This window comes from Rhipicephalus microplus, unplaced genomic scaffold (assembly GCF_043290135.1).
Source record: "Rhipicephalus microplus isolate Deutch F79 unplaced genomic scaffold, USDA_Rmic scaffold_13, whole genome shotgun sequence".
NCBI lineage: Eukaryota > Metazoa > Arthropoda > Arachnida > Ixodida > Ixodidae > Rhipicephalus > Rhipicephalus microplus.
In genome coordinates, this window is record NW_027464586.1 from 28,152,284 (window position 1) to 28,170,590 (window position 18,307).

Genomic DNA, 18,307 nt, shown 5'->3' on the forward strand with positions numbered 1-18,307 from the left:
TGCTGTCTCCACGCCGTTGATGAGAAGTCGGCTGGTCATGTTGGTATATAAAAGCTTTATACAGTGAACGTACTTCTCAGGCAAACCAAACATTCTAAGTTCACTTTATAGGAAGTAATGTTCGACCCTGTCGAAGGCCTTAGCTTGATCCCATGACACAAAAACACCGGTAACGTTTTTGGCGCTGGCATAGTAGAACAAATCTCTTATCAGAGTAAGTGTTTGAAAAATTGACTTACCGTGCACTGCACACGTTTGCATCCATGACACTATATCGGGAAGAAGAGGTTTTAGCCTCAAGCCAAGGATCGTAGCTACAAGTTTGTAGTCCGTGTTGAGGAGGGAAATCAGCCTTCATGACCGTGGATCGTCAGGATCAATGTCCTCCTTTGGAAGCAAGACTACACGGCCCTCACTTAAAGGCCACGGCTTTTGCCCATCAACAATGAACCTGTTAACCATGTCAGTAAGCGCGTCGCCTAGGACGTCGAAGATAGTTATATAAAACCTCGTCAGTATTCCGTCTCGACCTGGAGCCATGGTAGTGTTAATTTTCTTCATGACTTGCCCGACTTCATCTTTCGTCGCCTCAGCGCAGAGCATATCAGACGCCTCAGGACACAGCGTGGGCAAGCCTTGACAAAAGTCTGCAATTCTTTGATGCTGGTTGCTGTCTTTGGAGCGATGATCTGCAGAGCAGAGCCTTCCAAAATGCGCCCTAGAGACTTCCTCGATTGATGTGATATTTGTGACGGTGCTCCCACACTCTGGCCGTGCTGCACCGATAATACTGGGCTGGTGTTTTCTTACACCTACTCACTGTGCGTATGCCAAGTTACCTAACTCATCCGTAGGCAGGTGTAGTTCCTCTGCATGTTTAAAAAGCCTCAGACCGTGCCCTCAACAAGAGGTCGTATTTAGCCTTTTTTGGCCCCAATGTACTATTGAATTGCGCCAATTAGATTACCTGCGCGCTCAACGATTTGAATACGCCTCAATATTTCATTCATTATTGATGTTAGACGTGCATGGCGCATTTTCCCGGCCTCCTGCGCAACCACACGCCATCTGGCCTTGAATAGATCCCATGCTGTCTCCGTAATTTGCGGCATGTCTTCCAAAGACGCATAGATATTCATGCGCATTTCAGATACCGAAACTTCTTCATTTAAAATTTATGAATTCATTCGCCATAACTTGGAGCAATGCCTTTCCTGCTAGGCCTTCAAGGTGAACAGCACTGGCATGTGGTCACTGAGTTTGCGTTGCCCCGGCGCAAAAGAAGTGACATCGCATGTCTCTAAACCTGCAACGAATTCGTTAGGGATATAGACTCTGTCAATCCTGCTGTGAGACGTACCCTGAACGCGTGTGGCTCCAAAGATGTTCTCGTGGAGCGTTGTCCATGCATCGACCATGTTCAGCTCTGTACATATTTGCTGCAACTCTTCCGAATGGAATGTGCTTTGTCCTTAACTAGGGCCTTAGACATCTCGAATTGAATAAACACTTGAAATCACCTAACATCACGCACGGTGCTGAATTTAGCAGGAATGACCTGGCACCTCTAAAAAAAGTCATTGGCAAGAGACCTATCCACGGGCGCGCAAAAGTTGGTGAATCAGATTTTCAGGTCGTTTATCCACTTGTCCACCGCAATAACACGGCCTTCTGCATCGAAGAGGCAATGCACACCCTGCCTGAATCTCGAATTGAGAAAAACAACGCCGGTGTGACGCGACTTTCTCTGCGTTAAGGAGAAGAAGACTTCAACTAAAAACCTAGTACGGAAGGTCATGACGGCGTGCAGTGTTCGGAAGTTGGTCTCTTGCAGAAAAAGCACGTCGACACCGAGCGAGTGTGCAAGGTTCATTATCTCCTGTTGTTTTACAAGATCTTTGAATCCACAAACATTGAAAGTCATGAAAGGTAGCCTATTCATTTAATATAAATTTAGGGGAAATGAAACTATCGCTTTTTTACAGCGATAAGTCAGGGGACGCCATGGCCTCTCCTGTGTCAAGCGGCAGTAGTTGAAGTAAACATGACGATGCTCGAAGGACTGGTTCAGAGATTTAGTTACGTGCACAAATAAAACGGACCCAGTAAGCAACACCAATAATAACAGAAATAGTACACTCAGCATGCAACTTAACTCACAAGACGCAGTTACTATAACAGGGTATAGCTGCCACAGCATAGAATTCACAAAGTGGTAAATGAAGGTTCCATCGTGAATGACGGTAAAATATGGAATACTAGACAGTTTGCATGCATAAGAGACAACAAATGCATAGTGGTTGTACGGCTGGGAAGCAAGCATTGCAACGGTACAGGCAACAGGAAGCGAGAAGAATGAATTTGGGTAGCCCAGCTTAAAAAAACATTGAGTCCTCCCCAGCATCAGGTGATGGATCTCGGTTTGGCAAATCCACTAGGGGCTTTTTTGGATGTTCAGGAGGTGGTGACATCACTTCCACTGCTTGAACTACCAGGCTTGGTGCGACGCTGAGAGTTTGTGGCTCTAGACAACTTGTCGGGAGAACACGTATTCTCAGGAGACAACCATACCGATCACGAGGCTTGCGAAAATCTGTCAATCCTTAATTTTTGTGATGGTGACCGGCTCCTACGATGTCTGGATGTCTTGTCGGATGCTTCTTCTTGGGTCTGTACAGCGTGTATGCGAGGCGTTTTAGGTTTCCTTGAAGACGTAGTCTTTTCTTCTTTCGTGGATGTCGTCTTCACGCCACCTTCCAGGCTCACAGGAGGCCGTTCATGGAGCTCGTCACTTGCACTTGTTGCCTCGGAAGGTCGGAGCAATTTTTCCGGTTAACCAGCGCCCCAAGATGCTTGGGACGCTTCCTCCAGCTGTGATGCGTTCGAGGATTGTTCGTAGCAGACGCACTCGGCGATGCGTTCGATGCAGACGCACTCGGCGTCTCCACAGCGTTGCTGGACTCCTTTGACGACGTTGTGGGAGATGACCACGCAGCGCTGTCTCCAGTCCGCGCAAAAACATCGTTGTCACTCGTTGTGCATAATGGCGCGGCATCAACGCGGCTGGCGTCTTCTGTCTTGGCGTCATGAAATTCTGTGTAGGTCGCGCTGCCTTCATCCCAATAATCTGGAATCTTCTGTTGCTGTGGCTTGGTTTTGCGTTGCAAAACTTCAATGTGCCTGAAGGTTCCAATTTAGGTTGTTCTCTTCGAAGCAGACTCTCCAAGTTCCGCGAATTCTTTCAGTAACTGTGAGGTTCTCTGCGCTGCGTCTGCGTATGACTTGGGACGGAAGCAATCTTTCGTCGCGTGGTCCTCATTACAGCGCTTACACTTTAACACACAATCCTCAGATGTAAGGCCGAAGGTGCCACATCGTTGACAGAAGGGTGTTGTGCAAGTAGCCGCAACATGACTTTCTCTGCGGCAGCGTGCGCACACTCTGCGCATACCGCGATACTCGAGCATCACGTGGTGACCTCGAATTGATAAGAAGTTAGGGGTGGGCTTGGCCATCTCGATTCGGACAATGCGGGTACCAGTGTACGTTGATTGATACTTTTGCAAGGTAACAAATATGATACTCTTCACTTTTCCGTGTGGCTGAAGAGCTGAAAAACCTGCGTCATCTCACATACAGCGGGAGGCTGAACACACTCACTTGTACGCTTGGCGCCCCGATTGCTTCAAATTGTACCTTATGACCTTGTAACTTGAAACCTTGGTTTACCATCAACTTGGTTGCTTATGCAGCCGACCGAGCCGCATATAGGAACTTCGAAGCTCCGAGGTGTTGCAGGAACAGTACCTCTTCACTCCTCATGACGTCTTCGAGGCCATCGATGATCTCATCGATGGACGCCGTCCCGTCCGGGATGGTGAAGGGCAAGCAGTGGTTTGAGGAGGAGCGCCACAGGCCTTGACGCCATCCTCGCTGGTCTCTGCAGGGGCCGACGACGATGCAATCAGGCCTCAAAAAAAGCTGGCTGGCAAAGTCCCGAGTGGACACCCGGCAGCAACGCTGCCGGAACGCTTACCACGTTGAAGACTGGAACGCCGAAGCTCCTTTACGCGGCACCAGCTCGTCCCTCGTAGCCGTAGTAGTAGTCGTAGTGCGTAACCAGTAATACATTTTTACTTCGAAGGTGGTGCCGGTGACAGATTTCTTCAGTGCGTTGTTGAACAATAAAAGATAGTGCTCAATTACATGCCAGTGGCTGCTAAGGGGTTATGAAAGACTAGAGAATTCGGCTTTTAGTTAAAGCACACACAGCGAATTTTTTAGGGGCGAAGCTCCTTATAGCGGCACCCATTCGTCCCGCGTCCCGTCGTAGTATGTAACCAGTCTTACGCTTTGAGCTGCAAACATTTTGACCTCCGAGGTTATGACGGTGAAAGATTCCTTCTGTGCGTTGTTGAACAACAAAAAATCGTGCTCAATGTACATGCCAATAGCTGATAATGGGGTATGAGAGACAGGATCATTCGGCTTTTGTTAACGTGCACGCTGTGATCCCCATTAGCAGCCATTGCATGTACATTGAGCACTACCTGAAGGGAAAGGGTTGCAACGTTATACCTGCTGGGTGTAACCACCTTAGTTTTAGAAAGGTCGAGCGAGCGTTGAGCTGCAGTTCTAGTACACTGTAGTGCCCACTTAAAGATAAAGTGGCTTTGATACGTTATGTAAATGCTACGTTAGTTCTATATTAAAGGATAGTTGTTCCCGACGAAATAACACACAGAAACAAGTATGGATAACTGAAAATTCAAAGAACTTTGCCTCCAATTAGAGGCTCACTACGGTTAACTAGTAACCTTAGGACGCACTTGGAGAGCACTATGTGGCCCGAAAGAGTTCCCACACTAAACTCCTTGGGCGTGAGGGGGAAACGCTTCGTTTTTAATCGCTGAACGGTGATACTTTACCATGCCCCTAGTAAGATGGCTGCCACAACCGCCATCTTGCCAGAGGAACGGCTTCACTTCTTCGCAATCATTTCCACTCCTGCAATTTTTTTAATCCTCCTTGCTTGGCACCGCCTGAAGACACTGCGTTCGCGACGCGTTTGTGCTGCATTGGAAACTGTGGCAAGTCAAGTTAAATTGAACAAGCGTTTCTGAATACGTTCCATTTTCTGAAATACTCGTCATCGTCTCGGGGCTAGGTGGTTTTGTTTGCATGGTCGGCCAACTGTCCCGAGCGAAGGGACAGACACACCCCCACTTGCTTTTTAGGGGCGAAGCTCCTCATAGCGGCACCCGTTCGTCCCACGTCCCGTCGTAGTATGTAACCAGTCTTACGCTTCGACCTGCAAGGTAGTGCCGGTGGGAAATTTTTAGACGCAGCGAAGTAACAACTAAGACGCTTATTTGTGTTTACCCTCACCTGTGGGTAGGTTTCGTGCCTCATTTTGCGTGAGAAACGTGGGGCAGGTTTTGGTGTTTAGAGAAATTTATTCTCATAGACAGAGAACATCAATTACAATCCAACAGAACATTGCGATAGAACACAACATCCACAGACACACCAGAAGTTGTTACAAAAATATATGTGTACATATGTAAACGGAACACAACATCAACAACTTACCCATTTACACAGGAATTGTTACAAAAACAAAGTCTACATATGCACAATACATGGTAAACGAAGAACACACAAATGAAATGTAGAGATCAATATGTCAGATATTTACATAGTATTTACAAGGTATTTGTATGAGTACTAAACAAAGAATAACCTACCAATACCAGGCAGGCCTAAAAACAAGCCTTACATGTCTCTCACAGACGAACACAAAACGGCAGGACCAGTGTCGAAAGAATTCCTTCTCACCCAGAAAGAAGATTCCTTCGACAACACAGATAATATTTCTTTGTACAGTCGTTCCAAAATCGGGAAGAGAGCCCGGCGGCGATGACCTGCTGCAACAGCTTCACAACGGTTACGCCAAAGACAGTAGGCACCAGCAACAATAAGAAGGCAAGCAAAGCGGCCTCGAGAACAACGTCCAGAAGAATCAAAGCGGTTTACTCCGAGGCCACGAAATCCTGCATGCACAGCCCTCCAGAAAACACGAGCAACGACACATTGCCTTAACACATGCTGATTTGTTTCTCGTAGGAAGCAGTTCGGAAATGTTGATGACTGGACCATTCTCCATCTTTCTAGGTGGTCAAGGGTCGGAAGAACGCCCCACCCAAGCCGCCACATGAAGTCCCGGAGGTGGCCAGGTAGAAATGATGCCGTCAGCGTGCTCCACGACACATGACTAAAGCGGGTGCGGCGTGCTGGAGGAACTAACGGCAGCAACAACGCGGCTGTTGTGTCAACGATAGAATTGTCTAACACATCTAAATCAGGGCGAGTCGACTGGATATGACGAAAAAACGCGACAGCTGTTGCATAAAATGAAGGAAGTACTAATGTTTGTAGGCCCTGATTAAGGCGCACATTAGGCAATTAATACCGAAGGTGAGTGCTTAGAAAATAATATGCCAGAGTTCGCGCGGGGGATTCCTCTTCTTGTACGAGGCGCAACAGGAAGCGCAGGGCCAATAGCCGGTAGCGTATTGAAAGCGAAGGGAAAGCAAAACTTTCCTGGGAACGCTGCTGTCCTAACGCCGCACGAGAAACCAACTCAGTGCTGCCAGACCAACAGAAGGAACACAAGGTGGACTGCAATGACCTCACGATGCGAAAAGGCGGCTGTTCTACGTGAGAAAGGTACCAAATGCGACCGCAGAACACAGTCTGCGCAAGGTACCTCCACTCGAGAAACGGGAAGTCGAATTCCCGGGCGTTCTAAATTTCTTGTTTTACTTCATCGAGGGCGTTTGACCAAACGGAGTTACAAATGCCGTAGTGGTTGTATAGAATTCCTAAAATGCGAATAGACGCAGCTTGCTGAAGAAGAGATGTGGACCTAAGTGTGCAGTTGGGATAGCCGATGAACAAATACCGGGATTTAGAGAGGTTTAGCGTGGCACCTGAAATGTCCCCATACTGAAAGAATAAATGCAGGCTATGAGAAAGACTATCTTCATCTGAAAGGTACAGGGTTATGTCGTCAGCAAAAGCTGTGACTATTACGGTACTGCTGCCGGGAAGAGCAAGACCCCGGACATGCGAATCTGCTTATAGAGCACAGAAAAATGGCTCAAGGCTGAGGACAAACAGAACAGGAGACAAGGGGCATTTTTGACGGACCCCACGTGTAATAGAAAAAGCAGCACTCTCCCAACCATCTAGAACTAGTGTGCTTTTTATACCAGAGCTGGTATGACTAATTAATTCAAAAAAGGTACCAGGAAAACCAAGGGCTGTGAGCTCTTTAAAGATATACGTGTGCTCTAGTCGGTCAAATGCTTTCTCTTGATCTAAAGACACAAGGAGACCACGCGGAGATCGCGACAGAGTATAGGCTATGATATCCCGGGTGGTAAAGGACAAACTGTGGATTTCCCGTCCAGGCATAGATGAAGCCTGGTGATGACCCACCAGGGTTTTCAACAGAGCCTTCAAACGTTGAACGATCACCGTGACGAATATCTTATAGTCAACGTTAAAAATCGTGATAGGTCTCCAATCTTCAGGATGAAGAGAAGAAGCATCACCTTTTGGAACAAGCACAATGCGTCCATCTCGAAAACTTGATGGAAAGACACCATCCCCTAAACATCGCCGGATAACCGCGGTTAATGCAGTACAAAGCTCATTCCAAAATGATAAGTAAAATTCAACTGGAAAATCGTCTGTTTCAGGGGCTGTCCCTCGTTTCATAGAGTTTAGTGCTACCTTTACCCCTTCAACTGATGGAGGGACGTGCAGAGAATCAGCAGCTTGTCGAGGAACGCGAGGCAAACCTCTAAGCATAGGCGGTATTATATCACAGTTTGTCCGCATGGCCGAACATGACATTTCTTCAAAATGTGCCAGAAAGAGAGATCGATCACGCTTAGGAAGCCGCTGTGTAGGTGGTGTCTGCACGGTCGTAAAAACAGGTTATTTTGACTGCCCAAAACACGATTGCCTCGCATAGCGTAGCACCTCGGGGTGGGCACAAGGGTTGTGCCTACAACGCCATGCAGCCGCCGCCAGAGACGAGGTGGCAATCAAACGCTGGAAGCGTTCACGTAATTCATGTTGTCAAGCTCGCGTCAAGGAAGTATGTAATGTATTATGTAACAAGTATAACATTTTGACCTCCAAGATGGTGCTGGTGAGAGATTTCTTCTGTGCGTTGTTTAACAATAAAAAATAGTGGTCAATGCACATGCCACTGGCTGCTAATGGGGAATGAGATACAGGAGCATTAGGCTTTTAGTCAACGCGCACGCTGCGATCCCCTTTAGCAGCCATTGGCATGTACATTTAGCACTATCGGACAAGAAAGGGTTGCTACATTATACTCGCTGGATGAAACCTCCTTAGTTTTAGAAAGCTTTATCGAGCATTGAGCCGCAGGGCCATGAATACAATAAACTAGTATATACCATGAATGAATTGGAAGTGGTTAAAGGGGGGAAGCAGATACGAAGCGCAAGCCGTTGGAAATTAAAAGCTGAATCGTCCTGTCTCTCATTTCACATTAGCAGCAACTGGCATGTACATTGAGCACTATCTGACAGGAAAAGGTTGCTACATTATACTCACTGGGCGTAACCTCCTTGAATTTAGAAAGGTTTAGCGAGCATTGGGCCGCAGTGCCATGAATACAGTGAGCTAGTATATACCATGAACTCGAGGTGGTAGAAGGTGGGAAGTAGACCTGAAGCGCAAGCCGTAAGAAAGTGTGCGTGTGCCACCTCTCGTTTAGTCCTTGGAGTGTCCACTGAATGACGGTGCTTCTATATTGGCAGTATATGATAAAAAGATGCAAGATGGTGGGACTTGGAGTGTTGAATAGATGGACGAACGGACACACAGACAGATGCATGGATGGACGCATGAACGGACGCAGGGGCGGATGCATGAACGAACGCAGGCACGGGCGCACGAACAGACGCATGGACAGTCACACAGACGGGCGCATGGACGGACGAATGCTTCGCCCCACTCTCCATCATTCACTCCGTGGATATGCTGCAAACATTTTTTAGGAGCGAAGCTCCTTAAAGCGGCACCCGTTCATCCCTTGCAGTAGTCGTAGTCATAGTCGTAGTGTGTAACCAGTTTTACGTTTTGACCTGCAAGGTGTTGCCTGTGGGAGATTTCTACTGTGCGTTGTTTAACAATAAAAATGCACAGCATGCGCATTAAATAAAAGCTGCATTTTCCTGTCTCTCACTACCCATTAGCAGCCATTGGCGTGTACATTGAGCACTAGCAGACAAGAAAAGGTTGCTACGTTATACTGACTTGGCGTAACATCCTTAGTTTTAGAAAGGTTTAGCTAGCGTTGAGCCGCAGTGCCAAGAATACAGTGAACTAGTATACACCATGAACTTGAGGTGGTTAAAGGTGGGAAGTAGACATGAAGCGCAAGCCGTAAGAAAGTGTGCGTGTGCCTCCTCTCGTTCCGTCCTTCGAATGTCTGCTACATGGCGGTGCTTCTATATGAGGAATATATGATGAAAAGATGCGAGATGGTGGTACTTGGAGTGTTGAGTATGTGGAAAAACGTACACACAGACAGATGCATGGACGGTGCACGGATGGCTGCACGGACGGATGGACACATGAACGGACGTAAGCGCGTATGCATGGACGAAAGCAGGGACTGATGCACAGATGAACGTGCGGACGCAAGAACAAACGCACGCACGGACGGGCGGATGGACGCATGGGCGGCCACACAGACGCACGCATGAATGGACGGAAGCAAGACCGAATGGACGGACGGAGATCCCACGTACAGTGGTAAACGATGATATGCGAAGCACGAATGATAAAAGTTATGTCACTTTAAAACCAGCGAAAAGTTATGAGGTGGAGGTGACTAATGCGGTACATGACTTCGAAGTCATGATTATCATGTTAGGATGCGTCGTTTACCTTCGTCATCCATTCATGTCATGTGATACGACATTTAGTATGAAGGGCCCAATTATTCCAATGGAGCGTTGACGCGCGCGCACGCTGGGCACAGCGAAGCTACGTTAGCAAAACGCGAGTACTCTATAGTCTGACGCGAGGCGCGACCAGCGTCCGTCGGCGTGGCCTGACGGCAACCTGCACCAAATGCGACATGCTGCGTTTCGCGCCGATGCATTATCTAGACAACACTGCATCTCCCTCTTTTCGTTACGAAGGGACGCTGGACCCACTGAAACGCGCATGCGTCAAAGCAACGGAGCGCGGCTCGCGCCTGCGAGTATATGGCAGGACATATGCCTGGTGTGGCAACGCTGGCGTGACGCGACAAAATAAACGCCGGTGAGCATGCACACCGCGTCACGCCGAAATGTATTGGAACTTTGACTGTGGCATGTTGTCATGGTTTTACATGACACGCATCTCATGATTATCATGTTTGCATGAGTCAAATACTTTGTTCATCCATTGGCGTCAAGTAATACCCAATTTGGCACATGTGAAGCAAGCGAAGCGGCCGCGAGCGCATCACCAGTGTGGCACGTAGACATGATGTTGCATGACACAGATGTCGTGATTATAGTGTTTGGATGTGTCATTTACCTATGTCGTCTGTTCGCGTAGCGTATTACCGTGTTTGGTACATGTGACTCTAGTGAAACGGCTGCGAGTGCATCATGAGCGTAGCATGTAGTCATGCTATTACCAGACACACATCTCCTGTTTATCGTGTCTGCACCAGTATGATACCTTCGTCATCCATTCACGTCCCGTAATAATGAATTTGGTATAACTGAAACTAGCGAAACGGCCGCAAGCTCATCAAGAGCTTGACATGTAGTCATGTTGTTACATGACGCGCATCTCATGATTAAAATGTTTGCACCAGCCATAAACCTTTGTCAAACATTCACGTACTGTAATACCAAATTTGGTAGGAACTCGCTCTCTAGATTCGTGCCGACCGGTTGTGCCCCGCAATCTCCAATGACACCGCATCTCGGGCCGTTTGGGCTCACCCTACGCCATCTCTTGACGCCGACAAGAGCTCTCGCCGAGTGGTGCCGCGTCCTCACACTCCTGCGACCGTGTCCATCTTTCCAATCTCCTCTTCCGTCGTTTACTGTCGTTCGCTCTCCCTGCGCATCGCTCTCTCCTTCCACTCAATCTCTTTACCTTTTAATACTATGCTTTTAATCTCTCCTTTACTTTCACACTTAGTGAGCTACTGTTAAGCAGTCCTCCCCCGTGAGAGACAGTTACGGGGCTCACTGTTCTCTTCTTTTCATTGAAAATCACTTAAAAATTTTGGTATATGTTACGCTAGTGAAACAGCCTCAAGCGCATTATGAGCGTGGCATGTAGTCATGCACTTACATGACACGGATGTCATGACTTTCATGTCAGGGTCTGTCGTTTGTGTTTGCCATGCATTTATGTCTTACCATATGAATTTCGCAGCGTGCCATTAAAAAAACACCGCAACAGCTGCAGTACCATGAAACGTAAATCAAGACATTCATTACATGCATGTCATAATTTTCATTTTATGACTAGTCACTTATCTGCTTCGTACAGTTGTGTGAAGCCATATCAAGTTTGGTATCAATACCATTATCGAAACGGCTAAAAAACCTCAATGTCTTAGGTGAGTAGATAGACAGATAGATAGATAGATAGATAGATAGATAGATAGATAGATAGATAGATAGATAGATAGATAGATAGATAGATAGATAGATAGATAGATAGATAGATAGATAGATAGATAGATAGATAGATAGATAGATAGATAGATAGATAGATAGATAGATAGATAGATAGATAGATAGATAGATAGATAGATAGATAGATAGATAGATAGATAGATAGATAGATAGATAGATAGATAGATAGATAGATAGATAGATAGATACGCTGAAAGTTACCGAAATTTGCCAACAAATGCTTGACAGTTAATAAGTGCAGCGCACTCGGTTGGCTCAGCCCACTCATCTGGCAGCGATCAGCTGATCGGCGTCGGTCTGCGGAGTTCTCGCTGTTAACAAGATCTGAACGTGACTCTCCGGTTTTCCGACTTTTGGTCGCTCGCATACAGCTTCTGCCGGTGTGAACATCAGTCGCTTTTCGGTAGCCAGTCGCAAATGGTCGCGCGACCACTGCTAGTCGCCGGTGTGCACCATACTTTACGCCAAGAGCGCCTGTAGCACCAGTGCGCAATTGATGACAAAACTTGCTGAGGTTAACGAGCTCTCATCGTCGCCGACAGTAAGTGGTGCATATAAATAGCTCGCCATTAGCATGCCTGAAAGACTTTCGGTGTGTGGCCGAGTCGTTCGCACCACGTGCTGCGCAGCGAGAGGTCGTAGGTTTGACACGTGGTGACATAACTGTGTGTTTACATATTTATTTGTGGTTTATTGGAGTACGTTTAAAACGCCCTACCAGCGATTCTAATGCTACAGTGGAGTCCTGGTGGGCCCTGGCATAAAGCACTTTCTTGATATGATACCACTTGACATGACCGCTCTCGCTGACATAGGTGCGCCAGAATTGCAGTGCTTCCTAACGTTTCAAGAACGAAAGATATGCTTTCCTCACTACGGTTTGTGGTGGCGATAAGCAGAGGCGGTGGTTACCGCTGGTTTTGCCTCTAGAAAAACGTGCGCCACCGCACAGTTACCACCATCGTCGCCATGCTGCCGAGGCAGCACACTGGGCCAAAGGCAATGGTCTTTTTCGCACGGAAAGTTTCAGAGCCCTGCCCTACGGTACGCAAGCAGGCAAGTCGCGTGGATTTTTACTTTTTTTCTGCTTCATGAGCGTGTCTGGTAGGCAAAAAAGCCACTAATACCTAATAGGCTGAACGATTAAAATGTGTAATTGTAGATTTCAATAAGTGATCAACAACTTTTCATTACCAATATTTCCGCCCATGTGTACCGCCAAAAATGGTGCGTAATTAAACATAAATAGTTATGCAATATGGTCGAGAATGGCAAATAGTGTGGCCCACTCTATGTGATAGTAAGCAAAATGCATTTGGTGGCATCGTCAAAGGGTGTGCCGGTATATTTTTCATGCCTGGCAAAAGATAGTTGCAGCACCTCAAATGTAAAGCACGACTAAAAAAAAAGTTGAGGCGTCTTCTTGAATGAAGCGGTACTGCGCAGCCTTCCATGTTTATGGTGAAGCTGTCTGGTCGGCTGACAGCATATGATTCCTAAATGGTTTAAATGCCCACACGAAGACACATAGAATCTAGGTGGCAGAGCTTGATTTTCTGTTCTTTTCCTTCTGTCTGTTTGCGTACCAAATGCGTACCAAACAGCTGTGGTACGCAATTATTCTACAAGGCAGGCTTTTCAAAGATAGAAGGAAGTCCGGATCCTTTGCTTTTATTTTTAACAGTAATTTTTACGCTTTTCTTTTTAATCATTTCTCTTCTTATTCCTTTTTTATTTTCTCTCTCTCTCTTTATATTTCTCACTTGCATGTTCTTTCTCAATTATTTAATGTGTACCTGCGCTACACCAAGTGACGACGACTGCATACGATAGCCTGGTACCATAAGGCGCTCGGTTAACTCACATGCAGGTGATGAATGCTTCAATTAATAACTCCAGCCACACCAACATGACCTATGCACAATGAAGTGCACAATGTCGGGTAGTTTTAAGGTGTTGAACAACTATCTCGCGCTAAAGCTTATTCAGAGATGGTGCCAACAAGTAAATACACTATATCTTGCCATACTCCCACAACTTCAACATTGAACTGTTTCCGTTGGTCCATGCTATTTCATAACAAACTGATGGAGTGGGCGCTTTACCTGGAAGTGGTCTGAAGTGCTTACTCTTCAAAACCTACTTTTTCCGCAGGCCCTGCTGACTCGTGCGGTGAACGCTACCCGTTTCATTCGAAGCGCTCACTTCTCTCGCCTGCTCCAGCATGTGGCAGAAACAATAGACTCGTTAACGATCGTGCGAGTATTTGGCATGACACAGCGGTACTACGAGCGCATGTGTCTCCTGGCGGACCAGAACCTACGCGTCTCGCTCGCCTCCGTCACGTGCAGCAGACTGACTCGAACGTTCGCCATGGCCTGCAGCCAGACCATGGTACTGGCCACTCTTTTCTTCACCGTCGCCTTGGGAGGGGGAGTCGTCGACGAATACGAAAAGACTTCGCGATCTAGCAGCATCGGGTTAACCCTCAACTCCTCTTTGGCGGTAAGAACATTGCCGCATGGTGGATCTAAAACACCATGTTCAAGCACGTGTTAAAATTTATGCGCAGTGCTATTTAACACAAATATATAATGGTCCCACTGACCTCCACTAGGGAGCTGGATGGCGCACCGGCACTACCCGAAGCGGGAGCTTGCGAAGCCACCGGAAGTGCCGCCGCTTGTCCCGGAAGGAGGTCGTCTGCTGCGCTACGCGGTACGCGCGACGCGAGTTATGCCGGCGTGCTGCTGTTCTTTGGATCGCGTTTCGTTAATTTCTTTTTTTGTAAATACTTGCTCGTGGTTAGAAGAGTAAGCCAAGTAACAACAAGGGCTATGTAGGCGCAGATCATGGTTTGTTTATTGCGCTTTTAATGAGACAGCGTATGCAAGGAAAACTGCCACGTAAAACTGCCAGTCTCCTTTTTAGGGTTCTTGGAGTGTTCAGGACGGCATAGCTGTGATCAAATGCCTGCAAATAATAAATTTATAAGCTCAACAACCGGAATGAAGGTCAATCTACGGGAAATGAACCTACAAAAACCTGTTCACTAAAAGTAAAAATCAGGCTTTTCATATTTGTTCTCAAATTTTCGTATTCCCTTTCATGCATTAGCCAGTTAAAAAAACTGCGCTGCAGGAAATCAAGCTTTCCTATTGGTAACTATCATCACGCAGCCAGAAGGCGGCAGAAAAAATCTCGAGTTCTTATATTTCACAATTTATTTGTACCTCATTGTTAGCGCTTATCTGAAAGTAGTACCCGCCGCGGTGGCTCAGTGGCTAAGGCGTTGCGCTGCTGAGCACGAGGTTGCGGTTTTGATTACCGGCCGCGGCGGCCGCTTTTCTGATGGAGGCGAAAAGCAAGTACGCGCGTGAGTACGACATTTCGGCGCACAATAAAGATCCCCAGGTGGTCAAAATTAATCCTGAGCCCTCCAGTACGCGTGCCTCATCATCTTCGTTGTGTCGGCGCGTTAAACTCTTCAATCAATCAATCCATCAATCAACCAATATTCTGAAAGTAAGTTTACACTTCCTGATGGCTCAGGAGGCGGTGCTGGTGGGCTGCTGGGTGCCTCATCTGACGTGGATAAGTCAGGAATTGGGGCTTTATCCTTGGGTGGTTTTCATTTCGGAGTTTTCTGAAAAAAGACATGATTTTCGTTATAGTGACCATCACAACTCAACCATCAATTTATGCACAAACAACAGCAAATCTTATAAAATAAACTTATTTGCATGCATGAAGGAAGCTGCAGTTACAGGTGACACATCCAGGCATGAAAAAGTACTTGTGTACACAAAACACCGCAATAATGCAAGAAAAAAGCGAGGACATGCTGGACCTTTTGGTAACCGTGCAACGTTGATTCTTTGCCCCTGAAATACAGCTTCACCTTGCAAAACATGCGAACGGTGCTTTTTAGCTAGCAGTCAGCAAGGGACTGGTTTTCGCACCGCAGCATACATCTGTCCGGAATCAATAATGCTTTTAACGACGAAACTGCAAGAATGGCGGACACATTGGAAAGGCATGCACCAAGAAGCGTTAAGACACCCAAAAATGGTGTCTGCACGGTTGTCAGCAAGACAACGTTCAGCGCAATGTGGAGACACAATCCACCTAGGCTGCAGATAGACAACGTGTTGCTTCTCATGTGGTCAGGCCAGTTTCTTCATGTTTTTGGTTCCGCAACACTTAACATCGTAGACGCCCTAAAAGCTCACTTTGACCCACAACAATCAGAGCTCTACTGTCGAGCACGCTTGCAACGTCGAAATCAAGAACAGGGAGAAACCGCGGGTGCTACAATACAGCACTAAAACTTGGATCATATACGCAGAACCGTAAGCCAGGCATAGCTTCTGCGCCGCATGGGGCCCAGATCATGACTCGTCAAGCATCGGCACATTAAACCTCCCAATCAATCAATCAATCAATCAAATGCTCCACCGGGGAGGTCACCAATTGCAGTGTTCTCACAACCGAATAGCAGTTGGTAATTTAATGAAGCGTCGTACATATGTGCACTCCAGGCCTTCGGATTTCGGACTGCACAACAGAAAGTGCGGTCACAGATATCGTATTCCACTCACGCACTGCTAGTCTACCGCGCGAGAAAGGCGCTATCGGGAATTCTCCGGAGCGGCGTCGCAAAAGCGCGCACGGCGTGCCGTCTCAAATATCACCCAGGTGTGTGGCCTTGGGCAGTGGTATATATCACTTTTGCCGTGCATGTGAGAAGCTACATCCGGGAAAGATCTTCTTGCAGGCCATGACTTTGCGTAGTAATGATTGGTGCACAGAGAAGAAGAAGTCTCACCTTCTGCAAGTGTTCCGGGAAAGAAAACAGCGTTGGGATGGCGTCACTTTTCAGACGCGTCCTTGACCCGAGCGGTCAAAACACGATTCGGTAAATTGGCTGCTGCAAAGTCTGCTGCCTGGAGATGGCTTCCATTTGTCCCTTTTGAGGTTAACAACCCACTGCTGGTACAAGTGGGGCTGGGAACGCGGAAACCTGCAAGGCAAATACCGGACAGCTTTAACACGCCGTTCAACGCATCGCAAATGCTCCGTGCTCCTGCTCCGTGCAAGTCAGTTACGGGAAATTAGGAATGATTTAAGGGCACTTACGCATGAAACGTCTTTCCAGAAGACTTTTCTGGCCTGCTTGTGCAATTAACAGCACAGCAGGCAGGCATTCTTTTGAGAGAAGTCCAGAAAACACGCACGCCGGCAGCAGTCAGGCGGGAGCAAGCACCGGCTTCCTGGTCAAGGCCGCCAACTTCCGGTGGCTTCAAGCCGGCGCGCTCTAAGCGCCATCCAGCTCCCTAGTGGAGGTCAGTGAATGGTCCCGATACAACCTTGTATTGTCGGAATTGCCTGTTTGCTGGCTGAGTTCATATTTGGCACTCGCCCTGCCCTTGTGTTTTTCTCTTTGTGCATGATCTTACATCACGGCTGACCTATTATTTCAAGTCCGTAATATTAGTGTTCCGCAAAACTACTTTCAACTTTTAGCACCATGAAACTGTCAAGATTACCCGCCGCCAGGTAGTCAATAAACCCACGTAGTTGTAATATTCACACGGTGTTCGTAGGCTATGATGCAATGCAGACACTTAGAGCACGCTTCTACTGTACGCGGAAAACCCAAGCGGACAGCAAATTTTCAAATGAATGAGGCAGCGCGCCTGTTTAGATGACCGAGTTCCTTTCAGCCGCTTCTGCCAGAGTGGGGGGGGGGGAGCAATGCACTAATCCCTTCTTTCATACCATGCATTCACGACTTACGTGCCGACATCTTGTGGCACAATGCGATACCAATGGCAACTTCCGAGTGCGAAAGCAAGACGAAATAGACAAGGTGGGCGTCATCCCCTCCAACGTACAAAAACTGCTGTGAAAAGAAATAAGGCCACTTTTGTAGGTAAACGTGCTGATGAAATACTTTTATGAATACTCATTAATACGTGCTGTAGAAAAAGAAGGAATAAACGCGTGCAGGTGAGCACTGCAGAAGAGAAAGATGATGGTACCCTTAATTCTTTTAACAATAGGCTCTTAACAATAGGCTCTATAAAATGTACGTGCATCCTATCAGGGAATTCGGCTGTGTCTTATTTTCGGGCAATGCGACTTATAAAGTTAGACCACTAATACTATTAGAAAGGAAAGCTTTACGACTGTGCCTTAGACTGCCCAGGCTTGTTGCTAACAATGTGCTATACATGGAAGCGCGTCTACCGTCATTGCTGACTTGATTCAACATGCTTACTATTCATTTTTAAAACTATAAACTTTGCCCCAGAGATAATCGTTTTATGCTTTTATTGAAAAGCCAAGCTCGTTTTTTGAAACTTGGTGGTCGTGATTCCACTTCCCACAGATCATGTTCGTTCAAGCGCTGATAGAACCACTGAACGTCAAAATCAAACATATTTTCTCAACAAGTAACTATAAATCACATCTTCAGAGAGAATTTTAGAATATTTATCCCTATAACGTAAAGCGAATGCCATTTCAATATTTAAATG

The 18,307-nt window shown here is 46.9% G+C and overlaps 1 protein-coding gene and 1 long non-coding RNA gene across 5 annotated transcripts in view; one reads left to right on the forward strand and one right to left on the reverse strand.

Annotated features, from left to right (window-relative positions):
* Positions 1-18,307, forward strand: part of LOC119165924 (ATP-binding cassette sub-family C member 2) — a 1,429,043-nt gene that overhangs the window by 916,784 nt on the left and 493,952 nt on the right. For all 4 annotated transcript variants that reach the window (XM_075882663.1, XM_075882666.1, XM_075882665.1 and 1 more), the window contains one exon: positions 13,920-14,270. In XM_075882663.1, the coding sequence (XP_075738778.1) occupies positions 13,920-14,270 (351 nt within the window). The remainder of the gene's footprint in view (positions 1-13,919; positions 14,271-18,307) is intronic.
* LOC142784045 (uncharacterized) lies at positions 14,610-17,018 on the reverse strand. Its single transcript, XR_012888577.1, has 4 exons — positions 16,905-17,018; positions 16,594-16,788; positions 15,301-15,411; positions 14,610-14,738 (listed from the first exon to the last, which is right to left on the reverse strand). It is a non-coding gene; the product is annotated as an uncharacterized LOC142784045 (long non-coding RNA).